This window comes from Trichophyton benhamiae, assembly GCF_000151125.1.
Source record: "Trichophyton benhamiae CBS 112371 chromosome Unknown contix01456_5.r1.exp, whole genome shotgun sequence".
Classification (NCBI taxonomy): Eukaryota; Fungi; Ascomycota; class Eurotiomycetes; order Onygenales; family Arthrodermataceae; genus Trichophyton; species Trichophyton benhamiae.
The window spans coordinates 1141076-1156643 of NW_003315080.1; the positions used below are offsets into that span (position 1 = coordinate 1141076).

Sequence of the window (15568 nt, forward strand, 5' to 3'; positions counted from 1 at the left end):
ATTGTCATTGTTAGTATGGAGAATACTTTGACAGCCTTGAAACCGCCCCCGAAAAATCGTACGCAAACCAGTCAGGAATTGGCATCATCTTTGCTTGAAGAATGCAACAAATTACTTTCTGAGATCTCCGCATTTCAGTCATACCTTGTGACTCTAGGGAAGCCAAATCTGGTTGAGCTACGGCAATTCAAATCCATCGTTCAGTCAGAGCTGAAATCACTGCAGAGACTGGCTGCAAGGGCGGACGAGGCTGCTGCCGAAGACGCGGAGGACGCCGCTGGAACTCCGCAGTATACGGCGAATATTAGGGCACAAGAGCAAAACAGGGGTCACGAAAAGGACGTCGAGGAGAGCGATGGAGAATATCTAGGCCAAGCTGAATTAAAAGTGGTGCATTCATTGCGGTCGTCTAATTTCCCATTTTACGCCAACGTTTGGAGAACTGCAAAGACAACCTGTACCGGGCTTATATCTCTCAACAAGAAGTTTTACTTCTACAAACCTATGAAAGGTCAATGTATGCAGGGGGGTTATAAAGATCTAGAAGTGGACATTGATGATCTAAAAATTAAATCCAACTCCAAGCCAGGGGTGGAAGAAACGGTTCCTAAAATGCGCAAGCGAGGTGTTTTGATTGACATTGTAGCTGATAATGGCCAGGAGTGGGTTAAAGTATCCACTGTCACACCGAATAGGCTGCTATTTGACCTTGCAAAACAGGGATGGGAGATCGGATTAAATTCAGACTCAGAGGATAATGAAGGGAGTAATACCGCATCGACATCTGGCAAGAACGACTATGATAGTGAAGATGAAGATGACATGATTGAATTGCTAAAGCTGGCAGTTGACATGAAGAAAGCTGCCGCGGAGGTCCGGGTCAGGTATAAGCATCCCCGTGTCAGGCTGGTCCTGCCGAAAATCGTGGAAGGACAAATTGCGGAAATTGATAAGGTTATTCGTAAAGTCCGTATGGTTGGCGTTACTGTCGAATGCGCTACTGCCGAGACCTCTGGCCTTGACTTCATGGTAAATAGGAGCGGATCTGTCAACAACACTGATGATGCAGGCTCCGTGTTTTCATCTCTTCTTCCGAGCCCTTTCCCACCGATGACGTCAACCTTGAACGTCGATTGCACTTTATTGTTGGCATTTGTGTCCGATCTCTCTCACGCACGGGATCTCAGGTGCATGCCCTCATATCATCCAGCAATTAACCGTCAGATCGAGCTTGAAGCAGAGAAGCCACTACTGTTGTCTGAGCTATGGCCTGCCGCGGGAGACAGGAACCTCGTCTGCACAACAAGGGCAGCTAAAAGAATGAGAGAGATTGTGGACACAATAGGGACACCCAGAGAAAAGGAGCGCACTAGGCTGCTAATGGGGGAGGCAAACGATGCTTCAGATAGAGAGGCCCTCATATCTCAGTTTCAAAAGCTGTCCGATTATACCATCCCGTTAGAATGGAAATTGCCCATCAAAGTGGTGGACGCTCAGGATGATATTGACCGTGGCTGGAAAGACGGCTCTCTTCCATCTATTGCATGCAAGATTGCGCAAAAATTGAGTGATATCAATCGGAGCGTGTTCCTATATGGATGGGCTGCCGGGTTAACAACTGTATCAAGTAACCGAACCGTGGTAAAACAGATCGAGACCTGGGTGGAGGAGGAGCGTGGAGATGACGATGAGGTCTGCGGTCCGACAGTGTGGGTGTGTGATACTGCTCGCAGTCTGATTGGTAAAGATAGCAGCAGAGCAATATAGATGTATTGGTAGCGTTCTAAAACAGCGGTATACGATGACGAATGATGTCACACATTGCTCATTTTTCAGCCATCTTAGTAGGGTCCTCTGGAAGCCAGAAAACAATTTCCTTATCCGCAGTTGCAAACATATTGTATCGAGGGTTCGCCTGGACTAGTGTAGTGCGTGCTCGATAGTAAGGTAAGCGGGTCATGGGTTCGAGGAATAGTTTCGCATCTGGAGATTGATGTAGATCCCAGACCAATGTGTCTGGCTGCTCTCCTGCGCCTCCTATCGCATATCTACCATCAGGAGTCAGACATACATCGCCCTGGCCGGGAGGCTTCCCAGTTGTAGAAACTGGCGCGGCCCGGCCAGTTGGTCCATGTTTCCCAACCAAAAATGCCTTAAGATTGCCCTCAAATGCATCAAGAACAAAATGACCGTGGTAATCAGTTCCGATTAGCAAGCTTTTTCCATCATTTGAGAATTCCAGGCGCGTCCAGGCACGCCCTTTAGTTGTTGGGGTATATCGGTCTTCAAGAGGGGAGAGATCAAAGGATGCGAAGGGCGCCTTGTCAAAGTTCCGGAAATCATAGAGTAGAACAAATGAAGTGGATTGTGAAGCAATAGCAATGACACTTCCGGATGGGTCAAAGGCCGCAAGGTACGGAGTAGCCAACTTAAGTTTACCCTGAGCATTCCTGGAATTAAGGTCCCAAAAAGCAACGGTATCATCTTTCGAGCAGGATAGAAACGCGTCGGTCCCTGGAGATACCGCAAGAGAAACCACTTTATCTGTATGGCCCGTGAAATACCGAAGGTAGCTTTCGTTGTGAAGATCGAGCAGTCGGAGTGAATCTAGCTTCCATCAGCACATCAATCCAGATAAACAAGCATAGAGCACACACCATCAAGTTTTGTACTAGCATGAAGGATCTGACGTGAGTGATGAGTGAATCTAGCAAGATGTACGCCGTATTTCTTGCTAGGAACAGTCTTCGTGGATTTCCCCTCCTTTAGGTCGAAAACTTGAATCATTTCATCCTCACCGGACGCAACTAGATAGTCACCCTGATCGTCGAAGTCTAGTGACGTTACATTAACCTGTTTATCAGCCTTTGGATTTCCCCTGAATGCCTGGAAAGAAAAACCGTCAATTGTTAACTGTGGGTGACCTTCCCCAAATGCTTCTTGTAGCTATTAACTTAACTTACCTTCGCGGGCCTATAATTTTTTATAACATCCGATACCTTCTCTACCGGCTGTGCGGGAGTTGCTGTTGTTTCCGCCATATTCACCACGTCTCAGGTACCTGTGTATCCAAAGTAAGCACGCAAATTATTGGTGCTTCCGTTTGGTATTGTGCTGCTTTCGTGTTTTGATAGCTCGATGGAAGTTTGAGTTTTGATAGATTGGAACCGACTGAAAATCTGATTATGTAATCATCGTATTAATGTTGATCCATATCCCGAAACAGCCCCGTAAAACTTTATTATTAAGACAATCTGATACGCTGGAATTTTCAATTGAGAAGGCCGATTTTAAAGTGTTGACATTCCCGTCGTCTTGTCCTTCTGACCCGGGCACTTTTCTCTGCTTACCCATTGATATTGCCATTGAGCAGAATAAGGAACTATGTCGATGTCTTTGCGAGTTACTTGCTAATAATTCGCCTTTTTCATTCCCGTTTGAAGACCCTCTCCGCTCAATCTCCCCGTATTTTTGTCCAATTTCCCCGTGAGAACGAAGATACCGGGTGTAAGGAACAACGATGTCCACCGCTACCGGGTAGGTCTGTTATCAAGAATCAACGTTTGATGCCACTAGCTTACCTTCTATTTGAATATAGAGCATTTCTTGCCGGTGGTCTGGCCGCTTGTGGTGCCGTCACCCTGACACACAGCTTTGAGACTGTCAAGATTCGGTAATACGCCGGCTGTTATACCAATTGCTAGTTGGAGTCCGCGGAAGCTAACACAAGACGGAAAAGATTACAATTGCAAGGAGAGCTACAAGCAAAGAACAATGTCGCCAGGCAATATAAGGGTGTGTTCCATGGAATCACCGTCATCCTAAGGAACGAAGGTCCGCGAGGCCTGCTCCGTGGTCTTGACGCAGCGGTACGAGCTATACACAAAGATATACCCGCAGCAAGATGGTAGCTGATCAAAATCTGTATATGCAGTATACATACCAACTTCTGCTGAACGGTTGTCGGCTTTCCTTTTACGAACCGATTCGCAAAAGTCTCACCACCTCTTTCTACGATGACCCCAAAACGCAATCAATGGCTATCAATGTTTTCTCCGGAGCTACTTCCGGAGTTATCGGTGCTGCTGTTGCCTCCCCTTTTTTCCTGGTTAAGACAAGGCTGCAGTCTTACTCTCCAATTCTTCCAGTTGGCACACAACACAATTACAAAGGCTCAACGGATGGGTTACGAAAGATCTTCGCTAGCGAAGGAGTACCTGGACTATACCGTGGCGCCATGGCCTCCATGATCCGAACTGGTTTCGGTAGCTCTGTTCAACTACCTACATACTTTTTCGCCAAGCGAAACTTGATACGCCATCTCGGAATGGAAGAGGGGCTCCCACTTCACCTTACCAGCAGTGCTGCCAGTGGTGTTGTTGTTTGTATTGCCATGCACCCTCCAGACACTATCATGTCCAGAATGTACAATCAAAGCGGCAACCTTTACAATGGCGTCTTTGACTGTGTCAAGAAGACAATCAAGGCTGAAGGTCTGTTCGCCATTTACAAGGGTGTCTCGGCTCATCTGGCCCGTGTAGTCCCTCATACGGTAAGTTATTAGCATACTACTCCCACACTTGAAACTATATATATTCTAACATGACTTTCACCTAGGTTTTGACACTTACATTCATGGAACAATGTACTAAGATCATGCGCAAAGCCGAAGATACATTCCTACCAGAATCCGTGAAGGCTTGGATATAAGTGATTTTATCGCTTCTGTATATTCACATTTCCGTTATGTATATATAGACTGTATGCTTCTTCCGGGCAAGCGTTTCATCGAACTAGATTTCTTGGAGGACAATATAGACGGGATAATAATAGTTTCGTATTAGAGAATAAAGACTGAAAAAAAGGGGGGAAGTGGTATTTTGCTGGCAATAATGGATCTTTCGCGAGCGGTGTCGTCTGCTCTTTTATACTCTGTAATTTCAACAGAGCTGCAGCCGAATGCAGGGGGTGGCCAGGTTCAGCTACATAATTCTAAACTCACCCGCAATCTCGGGACGCGAACGGCGCGTTGCATGGTAGAAAGGGTGGCAACATTGGTATTTAGACCTTGGGCAAGACGGGATGCCGGATATAATAAAATGATACAATGAGCGCAGCAAAGCCTGGCGTATCGTCTGATGTCTCACCATTACTCGGCGATAATGGAAACGGAACCAAAACTTCCGACGGCCCATCACCAGAAACAGGCTATGGCGGATAAGGCGGAACCGCCAGGCTATGATATGATTGCCCATGCTGAAAGCCAGTTGATAGTTTCGAAAGCAAGTCGCGTCCAGAGGAGGATCCTGCATAAACAAGGCCTGATCAGCCACTCACACGTAGGGACTGCTGGTGGAAACGTGAGTAAGGGGCCATCAACAATCACTCCTCCGCTGTGACTGGCCCAGCCTTGTTCCTGGCGCCCATGCTAGCGCATCTTGGTGCGAGCCTTGGTGTGCGTCTTGCATGTTGGGCTGCAGCAGCTGCGGCTGGGATAACGCGAGCTAAAAGCGGAGATTTCGATCAGATAAGATAACGCGTCGGGCAAACATGGCAAACATATCATTATGACTAAGCAATCGCGCTCCAGCGCGTGATCGCGTGATTTAGCGCGACTCCAGGCAAAAAAGTATTTGAAGGCGAGGGAGAAAGCTTTCGCCCTCTTTCTTCCACTCCTCCAACTCCCATCAACAACACCACGATAACCACGCTTCGTTCTCTTGTTTGCCTTTGAGCCACTCGGGAAAAACACGCCAGCAGTCACAATGGCCACTCAGTCCACCCCTTCGAAGCAGGTATGCCGCTGATATCCCTTCAATATACGCGTGTTTTAAGTGGTTTACTGACGCGCCTTGCTATGGCTTGATATAGACTGCTTCCTCCCTGGAGAAGCTCAAGATGAACGACTCGCCCATCAAGCCCCTCAAGTTGGACCACGCGGACAAGGAGAATGCTCCTGTCTCTTCGCATATTGCTGAGCCAGAGCTGAAGAAGGTCGAGATTGAGGCCTCAAAGCCTGCTGAGACCCAGGTTGTCAAGCCCAAGACGCCCAAGGAGCTGGAGGCAGAGGAGCCCCTCCTCCAGGAGAATCCTCAGCGTTTTGTTCTTTTCCCGATCAAATACCGCGAGGTATGCTAGGAACCCTATCCGACGCGTTACGTGTTAAAGTGTTACTGAGGACTAACGCGTTATCTTATCAGATCTGGCAAATGTACAAGAAAGCTGAAGCTTCTTTCTGGACTGCCGAAGAGATCGATCTCTCAAAGGATATTCACGACTGGAACAACAGGCTCAATGACGATGAACGATACTTCATCTCCCATGTCTTGGCTTTCTTCGCCGCCTCCGATGGCATCGTTAACGAGAACCTCCTTGAACGTTTCAGCAACGAAGTCCAGGTACCGGAAGCCCGTTGCTTCTATGGCTTCCAGATCATGATGGAAAACATTCACTCCGAAACATACTCCCTCCTCATCGACACATACATTAAGGAACAGAAGCAACGAACCTACCTTTTCGAAGCTATTGACACAAGTATGTTACTCTGTCCACCTTCCCCTAACCTTAGAGGCAAGAGCTAATAACCCGTAGTTCCATGTATCCGCAAGAAGGCCGATTGGGCCATCCGATGGATCCAAGATAAGGATTCCACCTTCGCACAGCGCCTTGTTGCATTTGCTGCCGTCGAGGGTATTTTCTTCAGTGGCTCCTTCGCCTCGATCTTCTGGCTGAAGAAGCGTGGTCTCATGCCCGGACTCACCTTCTCCAATGAACTTATCTCCCGTGATGAAGGTCTCCACACTGATTTTGCCTGCCTTCTGTTCTCTCACCTCAACTATCGACCCGACCCCAGTGCCGTAGAGGCCATCATCACCGAAGCAGTCACCATTGAGCAGGAGTTCTTGACTGATGCTCTCCCCTGTGCCCTTCTCGGCATGAATGCTAAGCTCATGTGCCAGTACATTGAGTTCGTTGCCGATAGGCTTCTCGTTGCTCTTGGTAACAAGAAGTTCTACAACACTACCAACCCCTTCGACTTCATGGACAATATCTCCCTTGCTGGCAAGACCAACTTCTTCGAGAAGCGTGTTGGAGATTACCAGAAAGCTGGTGTCATGGCCAGTACCAAGAAGGAAGAGGACTCTTCTGAAGAACCCGAGAACGGCGGCGCTTTCCGATTCGACGAGGACTTCTAAATTATTTCACCCTCCACTCTCGTCTCCTTTTCATTTTGTCTCAATGATTCCCCTTCCCATGCTATGACCCCTCCTCTTCGACTCCTAGATATCCTTATACTAACTTTCCCACTCTCGCCAAGCATCTGATTCTGATGCTATAATACTTTCTTTTCTTACTCTCCTATCTTCACGTTCATGCAGGCTCGGCGTTATTTGGATGTGTTTCATGTCTTATGTATGTTATCCAAGGCGGATGTCCATGGTTTTACACGCGGTAGTCCGCTTCGGATGGGTTGGAAATGTGAATGTCATGCGTATAATAAAAATATTGTTATCATTAAATATTGACATGTCTATATCTATACCTCAAGTCAAGCATCTACTCGTCCTGTACTATATAAGTATCGAATTAGTTATATCGTCAAATACTTTTAGTATATGAACCTTGGTAGTGTATCACTTTTCTAGTGCATCATGCTCCAAGTTATCCGCGAGTAATTGATGTCCATCAACGGCCAAAACACAGAATTGTTTATGTTTTTCAACCACACTTGTATGGACCAGTCCTATATCAATCCTCTCGACTAAGAGTCTAGCACATACGAACACAGGAAGTGGAAAACAGAGCTTCCCGTCCGCTCAGCTGTACTTAAGCCACTTGCCGGTCGGTTAGTAGTTGGGTGGGTGACCACCAGCGAATCCCCCGACTTTCGTATGTTTTGATTTTTTTTGGTCTTTGTTTTTGATATTTTGGGCCTTTTTTTTTTTTTTTTGGTCCCTTTAACTACGGCATAAATAATCCATATATCATATAAGACCGCAATTCCACTAGTCCATATATCCTCTACTTCTTTCCTTTGCCCTTTTTCTTCCCCTTTGCCGGCTTGCCCCCTCCTCCACCACCAGCAACTGGCGTATTACTCCCGCTGATTTCGTCAACCGCCGATGATGGCGTAGCATCAGGCATATCAACATCCTCCGCCTCACCTGCCGCAGCCTTCACCGGTACTGGAGCCGGTACAAAGTCTTCAATAGGTGAGCCACTGGCCAGCTTGCCCAGTCCAGCGATCAGCCTGCCCACTTCCGCGGCTTTGTTCGTTTGGTATTTTAGACATATTCCTGTAGCGGGGTTGAACGTTTTCAAGGTAAGTGTTGCGGGTACGGCGGTAGGTTCTGGAGTTTCTGTCGGTGCTGGAGCAGCTGTTTTCGACTTTGCTTTGGCTCGTTCTTTGGCGGAGGGCCGCTTAGGATAGGAGTATTTTGTGGTTATTCGGGTCTACATGAGATTTAGTTAGCAGTGCAATTGATTAATCAATGCGCCGTTTGGTTTTAACACGGCAAGCTTTCCAGGTTTGTAATTTCCATGGAAAGGTATATAGATGCAGATATCGTATGTACAAGGGGGTGCAACGTACTGAATCTGGATATGCTTCGAGTAATAGTGACGACTGTTTAAGATAGTCTTGTGAAGTCGCTAGGTAAACCATGGCTTCGATCCTGGGTATTGGGGCGTAAAGGTCGGGTGTTGGAATTTATATAGCTTTTTTCAGAGGTGATGGCAGCAGTAATCAGGTATACTTTGCTTGGAAATTGTGTTCGTGGTGGGTGATAGATTGGATAATTTGGTTTATCGTTTTATCATTTATCGTTGTGACGTCGTGACTTTTTCTGTGGCTTGTGAGTCGAAGGCAAACAGAGCAAACACAGCGACTGCCAATTACCAAACAGTCCAACTCAACTTCTCCTATATAAAATATTCACAGCCGTTGCTTTGGTCTTTGAGAACTAGGAGTTCCTTGATTTGTTTATTTTTTATTATTTTTTATTTTTTTAGCACAAAACAACCAAGGTACATGCACAAGTCTGCTCTACAGAGCAGGGAAAAGACGTATAGCTATTCGTATATACACGTCACCATTTAGGTAACCGACCTCATAACACTGATCACCAACCCCATTCTTAACAAGCGCCCAAAAGTGAGAACCAAAGCCAGGTAGAAGCTATATCCAACGAAAAGTAAGTGGGCCAGGGAAGCTATATAGTAAACACGTATACCCAAGCTAGGAAGACCCTTATAAGGCAGCACAGCCACATTGTGTGCATATCAACCTCTGCTCCCCATTTTTAAGACGGGTAGCTCTGAAATTTTTGCCCTGGCACTGAGAGCATCCCAATTCTTCTTCATACTCGACATTATCATCGCCTGTAGTGCCATTACTGACCAATGCACTCTTTCCACCATACGTGTCCTGTGCAGAGTCATGCTGTGTGTCAGCTTGCGCTTTATTCCATGATATATAGCTCGGGTCCTCCTTGTTTGAGTTATGCCCAAACGGCCGAGGCGTTTCATCATTGGGCCCAAATGTGGTGGATTCTTCGGAGTTAACGGTGCTGAGGAACCTAGGGGGCGGTGTGGGCTGGTTGTTATGGTGAACGAGGGTTGTAGCACCAAACCGTTGCGAACTTGTTGAGTTGGGAGTGGCGGGCTTATTTGTGTCCACGAAGGGGCTGTCCTTACGTGGCTTGGAAGGAGAACCGCTGCGTCCGGCAGGTTCAGGCGTTCCACGGAGATTATCAACGCTGCGATTGTCAGGGCCGCCAATCACAGAGTTACGCCACGATAAGATTCGCTCCGAAGGGGTTTTCGATTCCCTTCCAATTGAAGATGCTACACTGTGTCGAGTAGATACTGAGTTTGTGCGACCTAAAAGCTTCCTAGAGAAAGTTGAATTCGTCTCCCAGAGTTCGTGTCGACGTTTGTGATAGCCACAATCCTGCCGAAAAATCTTGATCTTCCCAAGGTAATCAGCAGTCACAATGATGTTGCCACCAGGATGTGCAGACCGTGCAACGTATGCCGGGGATTCCTCCGCTTTTTGCTGGCTGGGCGGTTGAAGGGATTGCGGTGTCCGCGGTGGTACAGGTTCCTCATCGTTGCGTGCCTGATCCCTCGAGATAACTGACGCCGTAGCGCTGACCAAGGTAACGGGAGGGGGGTTACATAGGTCATATAGTAAGTCACCAGTAGATCCTAGTAGCATTTTGCTAACAGTAGGTGCCATGATGGCAATAGTCGCGATTGAGTTGTGAGCGTCGAAAAATTCAATTGGCCTCTTGTCGGGGTATTTCTCAGTTGAATCCAGGGGCCAAATGTAAACCCGGCCATCCTCGCTTCCACAGATGGCATACTTCCCGTCACTGCTAAAACTCGCACGAATCTGGCTGGACGCATTCTCATTTCCACGGAATTTGGCTTCCAAAGTCCTGTCTTTGAAATTATAAAGGCGTATTCGCGAGTCGTTACTAGTAATAAGGAGTTTCACAGACCCATTTTCGTTAGTGGGCGGTTGAACAATTGTATCTATACCCGTGATCTTGCTCCCTTTGGCATTTTTCCCACGAGCAGACCGAACGTGGAGCTGTGATAATGGCTTCAATCCATCAGTCTCATAGATTGTACAGAGCCCATTGAGGCACCCCGCCAACGAGTATTTCCCGTCTGGAGTGAAGGCTACTGCTGTAATCATGTCAGGGATGGTCACACTATACGCAATGGCCTTGTCGGGGATGCTCCATAACCGTAGCTTGCAGTCCAAAGAGCCAGCTAGGAAAAAGCGATCATCACGAGGGTGAAATTCAATAGACGTGACAAAATCTCCATGTTTGAAACAACATAGACATTCATCCCGCGTAACATGCCAGAGGCGCACAGTTTTGTCCATAGAAGTAGTAAGTAGGAAATCATTCTATATTGTGGTTCGATTAGCAAGGTAAAGTCAACTTTTTGAGGTCGTTGACGGAAGCATACCTTACTCCAGCTTAAATCAACAATACTCGCAGTATGACCTTCGTATAGCCGAATGGGGTGCGTTTTAAAAACTGGAGCACTTAGCCTCACAGCCGTTTGGTCATTTCGTGCTTCTTCCTCAGTTTCGTGTGCATGTCTATCCTCGGCCTTTGAGATAATAGCCCATACTCGAACCCGTTTGTCTTGCCCAGCAACAGCAAGGTATTTCCCATTATTAGAGAATTCAGCCGCCCACACTGCCTTATTGCCCTTTGCACTCGCCTCGAATTCGGCTGAATCCAGCTCGGCCTCTGCTGGGCTTCCCTTAAGGTCTTGAGCAAGAAATAATCTGTCGAATGCCCTTGTTTTTGTGTGCTTCGCCCGGACTTTGATATATTTTGGCGGAGGCGGATACCGCGGTATATACCCTACTGGGTGTGCAAAGAGCTCGCTATCTAAGCCAGTAGTCCGTGGCTCACCAAGCTCTGATACATCATCGTTTTCCTCCGAAACCTGCCCCTTCTTCTTCCCTCCAATTATCCGACTTAAGAAAGAAACTCTCTTCCTAATAGAGTGTCAGTACGTAGCTGATATCTCTTCGACGAATAGATACTCCAGCTCACTTCTTGTCTTTAGCCGATGCCTGTGCAGTGCCAGCTTCAGGTCTATTGGTGGACGGTCCATCTTCGGATAGAGGTGGTAGATGACTCTCTGAAGCCAATGGCTCTGTTTCAAAAGAAAGTCTCGGCCGGGCCTTTGAAGTGAATGATCTTTCGGTATTTGTTCGTTTTAGTATATGCTGAGGAGCAGAGACGACACTCATTAGTTATTGGAATAACGCATAAAAAAAAACAGTAAAAATTTCGGCTGTGTTATTGAAGTACTCGACAGCAAGTAGATAGGGTCGATACTAAATATCCCTGCAAACCCTGGCTTGTATAAAAACGATGACGTACCTGGGATAAAGGGTCGATAGGCGACTGGTCCTGCGTATCATGTCGAGAGAGTGACGCCGAAGGGCCCGGCGATTGCTTCTGACGCCCCGAAGCTGAAATATGCGAGATCTGACTTCTCAGGCCTGGGCCTGTAGTTACGTTTGGCTGCGGCCAAGGGTTGGCGTCATTTGGCACCTCAGGATTGGAATTCTGGTGGCTGTTCGCGTAGAGGGAGCCATCATTCGTCGAGCCTAATAGTACAGATGCAGAAATTCGTTAACATATTCCATGTCTTGGATAGACATTGAGGTATACGGAGTATGGATCGAGGAAATATTGGCGGCTCAGCGTGGATCAGCCTCCCCCAGGCTTTCGGGCTTGTGCAGATCGGGCAGAGGGAGGATGAACTAATTAATAGTCGTCTATCAATAGGGCGTGGACCACTTACTCGCATCCGCAGCTGCTACTAGTCGCGGTTGATTCACGATAGTCGCCCCGTCTAAACTCCCTGAACCTCGTCGCTGGGCGTCTGTCTCACGGCGCTGGGAGCCCGCAGGGTCCGAAGTATCCGCCATTATTCAACAGCGCTCAAGAAGACCACGTCATAAAAAAGAAATTCATGTAATCCATACCGGACCTTCGATCATCGCCCGCTCATTGTATATGTACGGTTAGGGGGAACTGTGAAGAATGGGAGATATTTCGCTAGTTCGTCCAGCATCCTTGAAACAAAAATATTCAATAAATCCGGGCAAAAAGTAAATACTTTCCAAGAAGGGAAATACCCGCCGTCGGAGTAACATTCGGGCCGCCAATCTAATCAGATTAGATTAGGTAGTGGAAGAAGTTTAATCCTGTAATTTTGATACCTATCCTTACAGAAAAAACTAAAATGTAGCGCTCTTATTGGCTCATTTTGGTATTCAATACATGACTGTAATATTTGATGAATAAGCTATATGTTTCTATATTTAGTATAGATTTCCATGCGACCCATAACATGTCTATATTTCGAATCTGGAGAATCCAACTCGAGGTGGTAGGGACGAAAGAAGAGGGTGGAAGGTAAGGGTAAGAGGAAGTGTTATCATGTATTTATATACTTTGTATAGAGGGCGGGTATGTTCCTATTTAGTAGTGTCTGCTGCCATGTAGCCCTATCCAACTTTAAGCTCGCCCCCAGTGTAACCCTGACTTACAGGCTCTGTCATTGGCAATATCACACATGGCCTAGAATGATGGTAAATATTATATTACTTTGCTCGAAAATGGGAAGGAGATCGAAGATTAACGGATCAGGGGACGTGAGAACAAACTCACTGTGATAGTAGTATCAATTTCAGAAGAGACATCGGCGGCATCAATGCGACGACGCATATCTTCCATAATAACATCCCTCCCCCGTCCACAGACAAACACCCTGCAGCAACAAATTAAAATTAACACTCACGTCCATGCATATATGAGAGAAATGAAAGTGCGTGATTGATATAAGACATGCTCACACATATCGTAAACCCGGAAAGGTCCTTTCATATTCCTCGTTCAATTTCCTTAACCGATCAGCTTCATCCCCGGCCCCTTGTCCCGGGGACGTAACGGTAGCGAGATTTGATTGTTCCCGTCTGCTAAATTCGCTCAAATGAGAGCTTTTGGGGGCACCAAGGCGGGGATGGGAGCCTAGGATATCATATAGGATTTTCTTGTCGGTGTCGTCTGAGGCTGCTCTCTCGGCTAGTTGGTGGAGTTCAGCCCGTACGCGATCGATAAGCTCCCTGTATGAATTAAAGGGTGTTTGGAGCAGGGGAAGAGCTAGGTTGTGAAGATTCTGTGATGGTTCAAAAAGGATATCCAAGACAGCGATCTGTTCGGCTGGCGAGCTACTAGCAATGCTGGCTGCTTCTAGTGGCAGAGGCTGAGCCGACTTGAGGGTATCCTGAGATGCCATGGTATATTGTACCGAGTATTGCTCTGGGACCAATGTAGATGGAATATATACGTCGTCTCTCCCTTTAGGTCTCTTTTCTTCGCCTGTTCCACACCGGAATAAAGGGAGAGAGGGGTTTCCGCAACGCCTTGATTTCTACGGAGTCTCCCGCATCCATGGAGAGTGGAACCTTTTAGAGTTTCAATTATTAGAGCACTAGCGTAACTAAACTGATATTACCTAATACAATCACCTGATTACTGATATGTAATAAACTTTCAACCCTTACTAGAGCTTGTGCAACCAAAGATCTTATCAATCTTATCTAGGGCTGATGATCTATGATGATGGACATCCATGATGGACATAAAATGGAATAACTTGACAGCTTACCTTTCATTTCGATATCTTTGACGTCAGGGACTTTCGACTTGACGTTGGCGAGTAGGTCAGCGTTACTCAACTGTTTCCTTTATTTCTTTCCTTAATTGTTCCTGTTAGATCGTGTGTTATGTCTAGTACTCCGTTCACTATTTTGAGCCTCAATAACTGTCCATTGTAACTTATACAGCAGATCGCCAACTCCAATTTGTAGTTTCGGGAGTAAGCAAAACGTTCCAGGGACTCGCTTGAGCTGGCTTTAATAATTAAAAGCTGTGGAAGCTGCCTCGTTTGCTATTTCACCTTCCTAGTTCCTGGGGCTTCAAGAACTCAATTGCGCGTAGAAGTGAATACATGGCACACAACACCAGTTCCTGTGCTGCTGGTATCTTCGGGTTGAAAACTAAATGTGGGAAGAGATTGAGGGAAATTCCGATAAGGCCTCCCTCCTTACGATAGGAAGGAAGTGATAGCTCCACTGCTCACAACAGCTTCTACATTAAAGTTTTGTAAGCCCCCACTGCCACCAACAGTGTTGAGGTACTTTATATTCTCATGCGTAGTGCAATTTCAATATCCCTGATTATCCAACCGTCATTGAAGGCGTAATTGATTGGTGGTCAATTGAAGCGCGCCAAATATTTTTACTGGTGCAGTTTTCCGAGTTTCTTTAGCCGCCAAAAAGCTATCGTCTAAGAACAGACGTACCTAAACTTACCAACGAATTTTGACGACTTGGATCCTAATGAGAGAAGAGAAATAAAGAAGAGCACGCTCTAGAAATTCGATCGAAGTATCACGAAATGTCTGTCTGTCTACGACGCAATGAAGATGAATCAGCAACCATGTTGCGAGCTTCCCTCTCAATAGACTTCCTAGTGCCACTACAGAACTTGCTTATGCGGATCTTCCATGACTGTAATCTTCTTGGATTTCCCGGCAAATGTCAGTTCAAGCTCAGTGAAGAGGGTTTGGAGAGACACAAGGAGAAAATCCCACGATACGAGGGTGACTGGTATTTGCTTGATATTATCAAAGGCCAACTTCGTCCCGACGACGACGGCTGGGTCTCGATTGAAAGGTGGGAGGCAACGAATAAGACGAACAGACATCTTCTTGACATGTATATGAAGGCTATGAACGAAGAGATGTCACCGGAGGAAGCCAATGGTGTTACAACTACCCCTGGAGCCGCTAACCGAAGGGGTTTCGGGCCTTAGGTCGTAGGCGGATTATCGTCTACAACCAGAGCGAAAATTCCTGAAACTGGCATTGCAAAGGATAAGACCGGAGGACTATTCCCGTTAGTTACGTCCTTAGAGCAAACTTCTTAGCCAATGCTGTATTCCTCGGAAAAAGA

At 46.7% G+C, this 15568-nt stretch overlaps 8 protein-coding genes across 8 annotated transcripts; 4 read left to right on the forward strand and 4 right to left on the reverse strand.

Moving 5' to 3' along the window:
* Positions 1-15: 15 nt before the first annotated feature.
* ARB_03408 (uncharacterized protein) lies at positions 16-1767 on the forward strand (the record flags this gene model as incomplete). The annotated part of the gene is made up of 1 exon (XM_003010660.1): positions 16-1767. The coding sequence occupies one exon, from the start codon at positions 16-18 to the stop codon at positions 1765-1767; it is 1752 nt and encodes a 583-aa protein (XP_003010706.1).
* Positions 1768-1825: 58 nt separating this feature from the next.
* Positions 1826-3041, reverse strand: ARB_03409 (uncharacterized protein; the record flags this gene model as incomplete). Its single annotated transcript, XM_003010661.1, has 3 exons — positions 1826-2607; positions 2658-2913; positions 2964-3041. 3 exons carry the CDS (start codon positions 3039-3041, stop codon positions 1826-1828), a joined length of 1116 nt encoding a protein of 371 aa, XP_003010707.1.
* Positions 3042-3904: 863 nt separating this feature from the next.
* On the forward strand, positions 3905-4710 carry ARB_03410 (uncharacterized protein; the record flags this gene model as incomplete). Its single annotated transcript, XM_003010662.1, has 2 exons — positions 3905-4552; positions 4618-4710. The coding sequence occupies 2 exons, from the start codon at positions 3905-3907 to the stop codon at positions 4708-4710; spliced, it is 741 nt and encodes a 246-aa protein (XP_003010708.1).
* A 1055-nt stretch (positions 4711-5765) lies between these two features.
* ARB_03411 (uncharacterized protein) lies at positions 5766-7196 on the forward strand (the record flags this gene model as incomplete). The annotated part of the gene is made up of 4 exons (XM_003010663.1): positions 5766-5795; positions 5872-6129; positions 6201-6534; positions 6592-7196. 4 exons carry the CDS (start codon positions 5766-5768, stop codon positions 7194-7196), a joined length of 1227 nt encoding a protein of 408 aa, XP_003010709.1.
* An 826-nt stretch (positions 7197-8022) lies between these two features.
* ARB_03412 (uncharacterized protein) lies at positions 8023-8665 on the reverse strand (the record flags this gene model as incomplete). Its single annotated transcript, XM_003010664.1, has 2 exons — positions 8023-8454; positions 8594-8665. 2 exons carry the CDS (start codon positions 8663-8665, stop codon positions 8023-8025), a joined length of 504 nt encoding a protein of 167 aa, XP_003010710.1.
* A 585-nt stretch (positions 8666-9250) lies between these two features.
* ARB_03413 (uncharacterized protein) lies at positions 9251-11788 on the reverse strand (the record flags this gene model as incomplete). Its single annotated transcript, XM_003010665.1, has 3 exons — positions 9251-10924; positions 10987-11530; positions 11589-11788. The coding sequence occupies 3 exons, from the start codon at positions 11786-11788 to the stop codon at positions 9251-9253; spliced, it is 2418 nt and encodes an 805-aa protein (XP_003010711.1).
* Positions 11789-12904: 1116 nt separating this feature from the next.
* On the reverse strand, positions 12905-14186 carry ARB_03414 (uncharacterized protein; the record flags this gene model as incomplete). The annotated part of the gene is made up of 4 exons (XM_003010666.1): positions 12905-13027; positions 13221-13320; positions 13406-13931; positions 14117-14186. The coding sequence occupies 4 exons, from the start codon at positions 14184-14186 to the stop codon at positions 12905-12907; spliced, it is 819 nt and encodes a 272-aa protein (XP_003010712.1).
* Positions 14187-15011: 825 nt separating this feature from the next.
* Positions 15012-15428, forward strand: ARB_03415 (uncharacterized protein; the record flags this gene model as incomplete). Its single annotated transcript, XM_003010667.1, has 1 exon — positions 15012-15428. One exon carries the CDS (start codon positions 15012-15014, stop codon positions 15426-15428), a length of 417 nt encoding a protein of 138 aa, XP_003010713.1.
* Between the last annotated feature and the right edge of the window lie 140 nt (positions 15429-15568).